This window comes from Sinocyclocheilus rhinocerous, unplaced genomic scaffold, assembly GCF_001515625.1.
Source record: "Sinocyclocheilus rhinocerous isolate Xijiao unplaced genomic scaffold, SAMN03320098_v1.1 scaffold491, whole genome shotgun sequence".
Lineage (NCBI taxonomy): Eukaryota > Metazoa > Chordata > Actinopteri > Cypriniformes > Cyprinidae > Sinocyclocheilus > Sinocyclocheilus rhinocerous.
Window position 1 is genome coordinate 1,385,380 of NW_015625034.1, and position 11,719 is coordinate 1,397,098.

An 11,719-nucleotide genomic window follows, 5' to 3' on the forward strand; every position below is an offset into this window, starting at 1 on the left:
AGATCATAACACAGTCTTGGAGGTAAGAAGTGGATTATCCTTCACCTGAAATTTTGTCTTTTCATCCTGAAATGCGAGGGAAATGTTGGATCACAATAATTAGGAATCACAGTTTCCACAAATCCCTTCATTTGATTGGGATGTTCTCTTTTATTCTGGATGGCAAGGGCAATGACTGTAACATCGAGCGTATTTTGCAGTATTAAACACGTATTTATACCGATTTCATCAGGCTCCGAAAATTCTTCAAAAAGAACACAAAGAATGGCTTTCTCAGCTGCCATAGTTGCAACTCTTGCGTCATCAGAACAGGGTGTTCAACGCACCACCGTTTCCGTTTAAAAAACGTTTTGCACCGTTTTTGTCGGGGCTGAACGCAGCCCAGGTAAACATTATATACCGTGAATAAAGTATTTGATAAGACCCTATTGCCGTCATCAGCAAGCGCCATTCTTAACAAACGTGTTGTTTTGACGCACATTTGATCCAGTCCAGTTGGTGGCGGTAATACACCATAAGTTGGCTTGTCAACCGCCATTAAATCGTACAAGAAGAAGAAGAAAACGCACATTTGATGCGTTGTGGTTCTGTGTCAACATGGCTGCACACGCTGGAGACAAGCGTGGTTTGGAGCATTTAGATGAATATGACCCAAAACCGGCAAAACAGCAAAAAAATTTGCACGAACAGATGACGGAAAAGCGTCTTGTTGTTGTTTTAGAAAGAGCGACTCTTGAAACCGTAAAGGTAAAAGACAACTACGCTCTTTAGAGACTGAAACGGAATCAGTTGTTATTCACTGGATTGCCACTAGAGCGTTATCAATAATATTTATCCTAACCGTATGTCTCAGAATTCAAATGTAAACGTATCTCTATACAGGTAGGAAAGACATTTGAGTTGCTGAACTGTGATCAGCATAAGAGTATGATCATAAAAAGTGGAAGAGACCCTGGGAAGATTCGCCCTGATATCACACATCAGGTAAAGCTCTTCAACCCTTTACGTTAGCAGTCATCTGAGTTACACATGGTTCATTTTAAGTTTTCGATATTAACAGGCTCATTTTTTTAATAAAAGGGTGTAATATGATAAAAAAGTTATACATTTTTGCACATTCACTTTTTAATGAGAAATTATAGATCAGGTACACTATGGTTTTAGTTGAAAAATTGTAAGTTTTAACTAGTGCTGTCAAACGATTAATCGCATACAAAATAAAAGTTTTTGTTTACATAATATATGTGTGTATACTGTGTACATTAATTATGTATATATATAAATACAAACACATGCATGTATATATTTAAGAAAAATATGTAATGTTTATACATTAAATATATTTATATATAATATAAAATATAAATGTATATACATGTAAATATTTTCAATATATATACTGTATGTCTGTATTTTTATATATGCATAATAAATGTACACAGTACACATACATACAGTATATTATGTCAACAAAAACTTAGTTTGGATGCGATTAATCATTTGACAGCACTAGTTTTAACTTGTATGTCACTGAGAATAAAATGAAGAAAACAAGCTGTCTTGCAAAGATATTCTGTCAACTAAAACCATGTGATTTTAGTTTAAATCCGAGAGATTTTTATTTGTCCCATATCTGTCCTCTGAATGTCCTGTCTGCTTTCCCGCAGTGCCTGTTGATGTTACTGGACAGTCCTTTGAACAGAGCTGGACTGCTTCAAGTGTACCTTCACACAGAGAAGAATGTTTTGATCGAGATAAACCCACAGACAAGAATTCCTCGCACTTTTGCACGATTTTGTGGACTAATGGGTAAATTCACTCCATTTGCGCATTTACTGTAATCAACAGTCAATTTTGACAGTTTTGTAATGCAAACATTTGTAAGTTTATCTTACTACTATTTGCCCTCCTATAGTCCAGCTGCTGCACAAGTTGAGTGTGAGAGCAGCAGATGGTCCTCAGCGTTTGTTAAGGCTGATTAAAAATCCAGTGTCAGACCACCTGCCACCTGGTTGCCCCCGATATTCGACATCGTTCAAAGCAGGAGATGCTGTTTGTCCCAGAACAGTTGTCCCTAAAGATGGACCTGCCGCTGTTGTCATTGGAGCGTTTGCACATGGAACAGTGAGTCTGTTTCTCCTCACAGCTAAATGAAGTATATTCTCCATGCATAGATAATAATTGCATAAATGTGAATCGTGTCATTGCTTTTTAAGTAAATCACTGATCTGTTTCTCCATCCTCTCGTAGGTGAATGTCGACTACACCGAGAAGACAGTGTCTATCAGTAACTATCCTCTGTCTGCAGCTCTGACCTGTGCCAAGATGTGTTCAGCGTTTGAAGAGGTTTGGGGAGTGTTATGACAAAACCAAACTGTTATGAACTGTCAGAAACAGACCTTTGGACTGTGTTGTGTGTATGTATACAGTCCATTCCTTGGAGCAAAAATTGTGTTATATGACGGCACAACAGAGGAGAATATTTCATGAATTATAACAGTTTTAACTCGCACTGACGCAAACCGTTATACCCTTTAAAGTGTGGGGTATTACACTTCAGTTTCATTTTGTTTAAGTTTATACATTTAATAATAAACCCAGATTTGCATATATGAAACAACACTTTGCCTTTTTTCTCCTTACAGTAAACAATAGCGTGCAACAGCGGGCCACTTTTTCAGCAGCCTTGGTTTCTGGAAGTCTATTCAAAATGTCCATGTTAAAGGAGTATAAGCCATAAATAAAATCAATCAGTGATACGGTGAATCAGAACATTACATTACTATTAGGCAAAAAAAAAAGGGGAAATCAGACAAAAAGATAAAGGTACAGGACTGTACTTAATGGCTTTGAGGGGATAAAAAAACTAGAATCCCATTAAGCATTCTGAATGACAATAAAAATGGAGAAATATAAATTCAAAGTTGTTGATATGAATAACAACGGTGTTTAGGATAGATAGATTTTGAGAGCATAGTGAGACAATTATGTTATTCACTGTGCTTCGTGGGAGTGAAAAATTGCAAATTGTGGCTCTGATTGATAGAGATTTTTTGTGTGTGTGAAATCATGGGCAGTGTAATTTTTCAACAGGAATTCTGCTGTTAAACTCAGTTCTTTAAAAATGAAATTGAAATGATGTAAACTGATGGCTTCGGGAAAAGCACGTGCCACTGATTAACAACCCCACGTTCACATCAGGTCTGTCTTTGAAGGTTTGTAAGTTATCATTAAAAATCAATTCCCTTATAGAGAATATGAAATAATTTTTAACTTCTAGACCGGGACCTGACTTTTGCACTCACCTGGTTTTATTGAGCATTATTCTGAAATATTATTTTGAAGTTCTCTTTTAAATGTCTCTTCACTTTTTGAAATGTTCTGGTTTATCGCAATTGTCTTATGGTTGTACTGTAGCTTTAATCTTGTATTCTCTCCACTATATTCACTATAAATTTAGACGGCTTCAAAACAGTCTCTCCTCCTGTGTTTGGGCTCTAGACCCTTTAGCTTCCTTGACCATCAAATGTGCTTTTAGATGTTTTTTTTTTTCTGTCTAGGCTTGATGTTGGTTCCCTCTGCTGGATTTGTTTTCTTTCCTGTTTTTCCTTGTTCTTTCACCACATTGACACCTTTCCTACAGGTCTCAGGCTCTATTGGTTCTTGCGGAGTTAATTTCCTGCTGTAGGTTTTGGCAAGTTGGGATGCATTTGTAATTTTTCAATTATTTGGGACATTTCCTGTCTAATATCTTTCAGAGATGCAATCAGGTAAGGGAGAAAAAAGGTGAGAACATTGCGCGGACTGGAGGCATGCTCCACATGGCATTTCTTTTAAAGATATTTGCTTTCCATGCTTATTTGTAGTCACTTTAAGGTATTGTGTTATATATTTTTATTACCTTATATGTCCAAAACTGTATTTTTTCCACAAAAAAATAACATGTTGCAACATTTTACAAAAATCAAGATTGAATATATTTGGTCAAAATCCATGTTATAAAAGATTAAGTGCTATGCTGGCTATTTAAGACAATATTGGCTGATTAGACTGCAGTGCCTACAAAAAATGCAAAAATGTTTGCCCTCTCTCTCTTCACCTTTCCCATATCTCAGACCTCAAATACATAGAATATACATAGTTTTTGAAGTAAGATTAAGAGTACCCCCCCCCAAATCTCACAGGTGACCTATTTTGGTATATTGGTGAGCTGCGAGCAGCTGCTGGCGTTCATCGTCTCCTCAGAGGAGTTCTCCAGAAGCGTGGCTCCCGCGTCAGTCTCAGTCTCATCCATTTCATCCGCTGATTCGCCGCTCATTTCTGGATCCTCGCAATCTTTAGATTCGTCTAGCACAGATTTCTCCGTGTCTACGGGATCCAGGTAGTGACAAACTGCGCTCTTCCTGCCGAACGATTCTTCCTCGTGGAGAGTCAGCACCTCTATTCGGTTAGAGACGGGCTCGTCCTCCTTCCTCTCCGACAGGAACGTCCGCTGAAGCATTAGCTTCTTCATTGTGTGACATTTGTATTTAAGAGCTGAACTAGAACCTGCGCCGTCCTCTTCAAAAATCACACAGGTTCCGATGGCATCCTCGTATTCCCCGGCGAACAGATAGCGGCCCACCTGCATCATGGGCTGCTCGCTGTCAATGTCCACGATTTTACACGCGCCCTGCCGACTGGAGATTAAATCCGAGTTGATCATCCCAGACAGTTCCGCTACAACCAGCTGCTCCTCTTCCTCCCATTCGTCCTCCATAGCTGTAGCTGATGAAGCAGTTGCACTCATTTAACTTTTTGAAATGTCATGCAACTCATGAGCTGAAGCGCTCCGACAACTTCAAGTAGCGAATTGCTTTCGCAGAATGTGCGCGACGGAAGTAGTGATCGGAGGTCCGATTCATTTATGGGAATCGGTTCTTTTGAACAGTTCTGTGTAACCTTTAAAACACGATTCAGTATTACTTATCTATCTATCTTTTTTAAGTTTTGTAAATAAAGTAGCCTACTATTGTAATTCCACGTGTCTTCGTGTGTTTCTTAACCGTAAGTCAGATTGGACATTAAAAACCTAAATATATTTTGTATTTACATCAGTTAGTACTATAATTTTACTTTGGCCAGAAACGTTTTTGCACATTTAAATAAATACTCCTCTGACCAAGAGGAACAGTATTTTTACTCCATTAATTTACTTATACTTTTGACCAAATTTCACATTAATAAGTGTAAATTTACTAATAAGAATCCCAATGTTATGCTTTTGTTGACTGAAATATATATTGACAGTAGACTCCAATAAGAAACCTGTAAGAACTTTGAAAGCTTGTGAACTTTTTAATATAAAGTTAGGCCTATTTATCTGATTTTGTATGCATGTGTATGTATGTGTATGTATATCTTGTGTGACAGACAGTTTTTTTTTTTTCAACTTTTATACCTCCCCCTGGCAACTCCTATTTGTTGTAATTTATTATTCTATCCTTTTCCTTTTATTTCTCTTTTCTTCTTTTTGATGTTATTTCTTGATAAAACATTGTATATCATTGTTCTTTAAAAAAATTAAAGGGATAGTTCACCCAAAAATGAAAATTCTGTCATTAATTACTCACCCTCATGTCTTTCTAAAACCGTAAGACCTCCATTCATCTTCAGAACACAAATTAATATATTTTTGATGGAATCTGAGAGCTCTCTGACCCTCCCATAGATGGCAAGGGTCCTTTCACGATCAAGGTCCAGAAATGTAGCAAGGAGATCGGTAAAATAATCCATGTGACATCAGGGGTTCAACCATAATTTTACAAAGCTACAAGAAAACGTTTTGAGCACAAAAGAAAAAAAAAAGACATTATTCTACCATTCGTCTCCTCCGTGTCACCCTAGCGCCATTTTGGAGAGTATCCACTGAACGTAAATTGCTTATGCTGTTCTGTGTCAGCTGCGCCACGCAGATATGCTGTTTACGTCGTTTACACTTTGATTGGAACGAAAACAGTGTATCCGCGTGGCGCAGCTGACACAGAACAGCGTTGTAAAATTACGGTTGAACCCCTGATGTCACATGAGGTCTTACGGTTTTGGAACAACATGAGGGTGAGTAATTAATGACAAATGTTAATTTTTGGGTGAACTATCCCTTTAAATAAATACTCTTTAAAATAAACAAACAGTCTCCGTTTCGTACATGTGTGTTGCTCGGTTATTAAAGTAACTATTCGCATATTAATTAAAACCTAGGTTCACCTGAGAAAAAAAAAAAAGCAATGGATTAGGAAAAGATCCGATTCCAAAGAATGAATCGTTCATCAATCGGGCATCGATAGCAACTTCCGGAAAACCAACGTGTGCTGAAGTCAGTCACATGTGCGCTAGTTCCCAGCAGCATGAGAGACACATGTACTCAGGCAACTTTCGTAAATTAGAGCTAAACATTTTCTGAGTGTCCTAGAGAAGATCGGAATAAGCGCAAGAGCGTGTTTTTGTTAAACAGTGAGTATCTGATGGGTTTATCTGCTGGGATTTTTTTGTGTGTCTTTATCGGTTCACTGTAAGCTAAGCTCGTAGTTTGCAGCGTGCTAGTTAATGCTGCGCAAAATACATTTTAATGTTTATTTTCTAAACATGGTATTGAGTTAATTGCAATAATATAAACATAACGGGTTTGTATTTTAGTGGCCTTATGAATATATTAGCATTAACGTTACCTATGTAAAACTGTGGAAGCAGCTCCACGCTCCGATCTGATAATCAACCAGCCAACTAACTTATGCAAGTTTGTCATGATTACAAGCTAGACCTCTATTTTACTACAAGGAACGCTTTGGATTGTATAGATGAGTATGTTTACTTGAATGTTATCATACAGTATGAAAGCCACATGGGACATGCCCTGGCAATCTGCACACTGTCTAGGTTTCTGTTTCTGGCCTTATAATTATTATGTTTTTTATTCTGGTCAAATATCAACTTATTAAATGTTTGCTTGTATTGTTACCGTAGAGCAACTTTGTAGGTGTCAATCATGGGCAGAAAGTTGGACCCCACCATCAAGGTGAAAAGAGGACCTGGACGCAAGACCAGAAAACAGAAGGGAGCAGAAACTGAGCTGACCAAGTTTTTGGTTGATGGTAAAGCACACATTCTCTGAGCGATTTGGTTATTGGACAACATTTTCTTGTTTTATGTATTCATTATTTATATACTTATTTTATAATATATATAAAATGGTTATAACAATGGTTATTCTCTATTTGCAGAGGATGGGCCAAAAAAACTTTCAAGCAGAGCGAGAAAACGGTAAGTTTCTTTTAAATGACTACATATGAATAACTACATGTAGTTATTTCTTTTGTCATATTTTTGTATCTCTGTGGTAATTACTTGTGAATTTTATTTTATTTTCTTCCCCCAAATAAATTTCAACAGAGCTGTAAAAAGAGCTCAAGTAACTAAAGAACCCAAACAAGAGGAAAAGCCTAAGAAAGGTATTTAAACATTTAAAAATGAAATTATAATGGAATTACAATGTTGATGCACCCATGAATTTGTAAATTAATTATTTTCTATTGCAGGATTCTCAGATGAGAATAGTAAATGGCTAAAACCAACTCCGAGGAAGCGAAAGATTGAACAATCTGAAGAAGATGAGGACAGTGACAGCCAATGGGAAGAAGAAGAAGATGATGATGATGAAGAGGGCTTTAATAACAAGGAAATGGAGGAAAAGGACGATGACGATGAAGATATGGTTGATGACTATGGTGCTGATGAAGGGGATGATCAAGACAGCGATGGAGAAGAGGTATGATTTCAACCAATGAAAAACATTTGTATAGAGGAAATCTTGTCCTTTCTCAAATGTCAAAAATATATATATATTTTTTTTTTCTCCTGATGTCGTACCACTTAAGCTTGGAGCACAAAATACTGTATTTCACAATGCAGTGTGCTTGACTATGCGTTTACATGTGAGATGAACTGGAAGTAATGTCAAAATACATTGTAGCATACTACCATTTGAAATATTTGTTATTATATATTGTTATACACTATAAACACTATTAAAAAACAATCAGCATAGTATTCGAAGCGTAGCCCTTTCCTTATTGTAATATTATCATTACTTGCCTTGTCAGCTTCTGCCAATTGAGAAAGCTGCAAGAAAACAGAAAAAACAAACAAGCATGAAACCAGAGAGTGATGATGATGATGACGATGAGGATGAAGAAGAGGAGGAAGATGATGATCAGGAAAAGGAAGATGAGGATGAAGAGGATACTGTACAGGCAAATATTGATGAAACTGAACAATTCAAACTCCCAGGTGCAGCAGATAGAGCAAAGGAGGGTGAGTTCAACTTTTAGTATGTCAGCAAACTAGAGGAATTCACAGCCTCAAAATTGTATGGCTCTAGAAGTGTATTCTAACCCTTCATCTCAATATATGTAGGTCTTTTACCGATGGACCTACAGACCATCCATCAGAGGATCAAAGATAATGTGGATGTGCTGTCTCACTTCACTGAGAAGAGAGAAGAGGGCAAGGAGAGATCGGAGTATCTCTCTCTGCTGCGCTCTGACCTCTGCACCTACTACAGCTACAACGAGTTCCTCGTCAGCAAACTCATGGACATTTTCCCGCTCTCTGAGGTGCGTGTTTGTATCCGCTAATGAGGAGCAACTTAGCATGACAGGTTTTGTTACCATCTGAATTGCTGAAGTGTAGATGCTTCCTGTTTTAGTACCACCCATCTGCTTCCTCACAAGGTGTGTGGCTATGCTAACAGGATAGAGGAACTGTCTGTCAAGATCTGAAGGGGTGGATGGCCACACCTCCTCCACCTCTATATGAATTGGCAGTACATCTATATCAGAAAATAACTGTCTTTGTAAAACTTTGGAAGTAGTTTTCTTATGTGTTGATTGATGGACATATACAACGTTCAATTTCAGCTGATTGATTTTCTTGAGGCCAATGAAATTCAGAGGCCGGTCACCATCAGAACCAACACCCTAAAAACCAGGAGGAGAGACTTGGCTCAGGTCTGAAAAGATTTCTTTTCCATTTAAATGTGATATTTTGTATTAGAGTCCCATTTGCACCTGCTTTGTGATTGGACGGTGCAAGATATTGGTTCCAAAACAAGATCCAATTACTCAAACCTCATCAGAGCTAGTTTTAAAAAAATGCATGTGACCACAGTGTATTTGTAGAATAAATGCTAACATATCCCGATACATCCGAACAATGTCAAAAGGTCAGCTATCTGTTAGTCATTCAAAATATTGCTGGTGATGTGTGAACATTTGGCCGGTGTTATGCAAATCTTCCCACATCGTGACGTAGACATGTGGGGGCGTGTTAGAACGAGCCGCTTTAGGTAGGTGTGGCTGACTCTTAACTTTTATAAAGAATATCTCTTTGGATTTGAGACTTTAGTCTTTGCAACTTTACAGATCTTTATGCACTAAGAGCTTGTAACACTCCAAAGAGAAAGGAAAAATTGAAATCACATCATATGACCCCTTTAAAATCTAAGCTCAGAGAGGAATCGTGATGCATTCTAGTGATGCAAAGTCCGATTCATTTCCGTGAACCGGTTCTTTTCGGACAGATCGGCTCATTGAACCGGTTCAAAAAGCCGATTCATCGGTTCCTGACGTCATCAAGCAATAACGTCTCTACGCATTTCTTTTCTAACAACTCAGTGCAATGTAAACAATCGGTCCGAGATCGCCTGAACGAGGTGGTCTCGGCTCGATTGAAAACAAACTCTGGAGCGGTTCGGTTGTAGTGAGAAAGCAATCCGATCTAACGGACCAACGAACCAGGCTATATCACAATGTATAATGGGAAATTACATAAGTTCTGTGAAAAGCATTAGCTCTGTTGTTTTGCTAATACTTCAAAATGAACCTGTGAATGTCTGTGGGTGAACACGTCTTCTTCGCCATTCAAAATCAAATTGCACTTTTTTCATTTTATAATGCTGTCTTATTGCTCTTCTTCCTAGTAGGTGCATTTTAAAAATGTTTCCCGATGAATCCTGGACTCCTGCTCAAAATGATAAATTAATATAAGGACAGCTACAAAAAAAAAATAACAGTTGGTTGAACCGGCTCAATCAGTTCTTTTTGAGTTGGATGTGCTACTTCGGCTGTGCGTCCTGCGTCATCAACCTGGAACTAAAGTTCGATTCAGTTCGATTTGTGAACCGACTCGACCGGTTACTTCCTGAGAACCGGCTCAGAAGAACGATTCGTTCAAGAACCTAACATCACTAATAGGGCCTTTCGCACCGCTTTAGTTCCAGAACTAAATGTACAGTACTAAAGTACTGGGACGATTTTGCGCGAACTAAAATGTAGGAGTCTCTCTAGCGCTCTGTTCTTCCGACAGATCGGGAGAGAGGGGGCGGTGTTTTGCATGATGTCGACCTGCGAAGCTTGTATTAACAAATTTGGTCCGTTTAGAAACTGTGCTGTGTGAAAGCGAACCGCACCAAGAATAAAAAGCAACATTGTAATAATTTTAATCCCTGTTTCGGAACAAAGCAATCGATCTACAAGTGTGAAAGCACCCTAAGAATCGATCCACGAATCAATTCTGCATCGATTTATCGTCCCAGCCCTGAACTTTAACAGTCATCAAAAAATACTGTATACAAAAAAAACTGTCACAAAATCTGATAGAAGTTGTCACAAAAGACCCATCCAAGGCCTATTTTGAGTTTTTGATACCCTATTTTAATACCAGGTGTCTCGTCTGACCACTTGTCATTGGAACATCCCAAAACTACAATTAAAAAAGACAGATGTCAGTCTGGTTCACAGACGTCTTGTAATCTAATGGCATGTTCTTTAACACAGGCTCTGATTAACAGAGGAGTGAACCTGGATCCACTGGGGAAATGGTCCAAAGTGGGCCTGGTTATCTATGACTCTTCTGTTCCCATAGGTTAGTTCCAGTGACATAACAAAACAAAATTTTTTTTTTTCATTCTTCATCTTTGACGACTGAAAGAATTCATGTTATTTCTCTCTTTTAAACAGGAGCAACTCCTGAATATCTGGCAGGCCAGTACATGTTGCAAGGTGCATCATCGTTTCTGCCTGTAATGGCGCTTTCGCCCCAGGAGGGGGAGTCAGTGCTAGACATGAGCGCCGCTCCAGGAGGCAAGACCACATATTTGGGTGAGCATATGCTCCTCTGTGACAGTCACACCAACTGCTGTGTTATTGTACAGTGGCTAATCTCTGTTGTGCCTATTGTTTATTGGCTCAGTCGACACCAAAGAATTAAAGTCAGACATTTCAACAATGTTATATTAAAATGTTTTGAGAGTGTGTGAAGCCAAAATGTGTATCATTTGTGTGATGCAGCTCAGCTCATGAGGAACACGGGCATGATTGTGGCTAATGACGCAAATGCAGACAGACTGAAGAGCGTGGTGGGAAACATCCATCGTCTCGGTGTCACTAACGCTGTCATCTGCAACTATGACGGCAGACAGTTCCCCAAGGTCTGCGCTATCCTTTTTTCCTGTTCTGTCCTGGTTTTTTTCTTTTTGGCTTTCCGTTAACCATGTTGGCAAAAACAAGCAATATTATGTCTAAAATGTAAGATCTCATTGCTAACTTTACTGAACTTTTATGAAATGATTATTAAATTTGTTATCATGCTGATATCTGCAGAAAAACGGTACTCTTTGTGTGAT

General features: G+C 38.3%; 2 protein-coding genes and 1 pseudogene across 2 annotated transcripts in view; 2 read left to right on the forward strand and 1 right to left on the reverse strand.

Moving 5' to 3' along the window:
- Positions 1-577: 577 nt before the first annotated feature.
- On the forward strand, positions 578-3,882 carry LOC107748869 (ribosomal RNA small subunit methyltransferase NEP1-like). Its single transcript, XM_016563861.1, has 5 exons — positions 578-747; positions 883-984; positions 1,668-1,809; positions 1,916-2,124; positions 2,251-3,882. Exons 1-5 carry the CDS (start codon positions 598-600, stop codon positions 2,362-2,364), a joined length of 717 nt encoding a protein of 238 aa, XP_016419347.1. The 5' UTR covers positions 578-597; the 3' UTR covers positions 2,365-3,882.
- A 179-nt stretch (positions 3,883-4,061) lies between these two features.
- On the reverse strand, positions 4,062-4,864 carry LOC107749269 (general transcription factor 3C polypeptide 6 pseudogene; annotated as a pseudogene).
- A 1,469-nt stretch (positions 4,865-6,333) lies between these two features.
- LOC107749104 (probable 28S rRNA (cytosine(4447)-C(5))-methyltransferase) overlaps positions 6,334-11,719 on the forward strand; it is a 13,703-nt gene continuing 8,317 nt past the window's right edge. The window contains exons 1-11 of the mRNA XM_016564173.1: positions 6,334-6,492; positions 7,003-7,130; positions 7,260-7,299; positions 7,429-7,487; positions 7,575-7,804; positions 8,139-8,349; positions 8,452-8,651; positions 8,955-9,044; positions 10,872-10,959; positions 11,055-11,195; positions 11,385-11,572. Of these exons, the coding sequence (XP_016419659.1) occupies positions 7,025-7,130; positions 7,260-7,299; positions 7,429-7,487; positions 7,575-7,804; positions 8,139-8,349; positions 8,452-8,651; positions 8,955-9,044; positions 10,872-10,959; positions 11,055-11,195; positions 11,385-11,572 (1,353 nt within the window). The 5' untranslated portion in view covers positions 6,334-6,492; positions 7,003-7,024. The remainder of the gene's footprint in view (positions 6,493-7,002; positions 7,131-7,259; positions 7,300-7,428; positions 7,488-7,574; positions 7,805-8,138; positions 8,350-8,451; positions 8,652-8,954; positions 9,045-10,871; positions 10,960-11,054; positions 11,196-11,384; positions 11,573-11,719) is intronic.

Excerpts from the sequence above, each read along its gene's own strand:
- LOC107748869 (XM_016563861.1), top strand. The coding sequence starts at position 598 with ATGGCTGCACACGCTGGAGACAAGCGTGGTTTGGAGCATTTAGATGAA. Across the intron at positions 1,810-1,915 it reads ACGATTTTGTGGACTAATGG|TCCAGCTGCTGCACAAGTTG; the intron begins GTAAATTCACTC and ends GCCCTCCTATAG. Across the intron at positions 2,125-2,250 it reads GAGCGTTTGCACATGGAACA|GTGAATGTCGACTACACCGA; the intron begins GTGAGTCTGTTT and ends ATCCTCTCGTAG.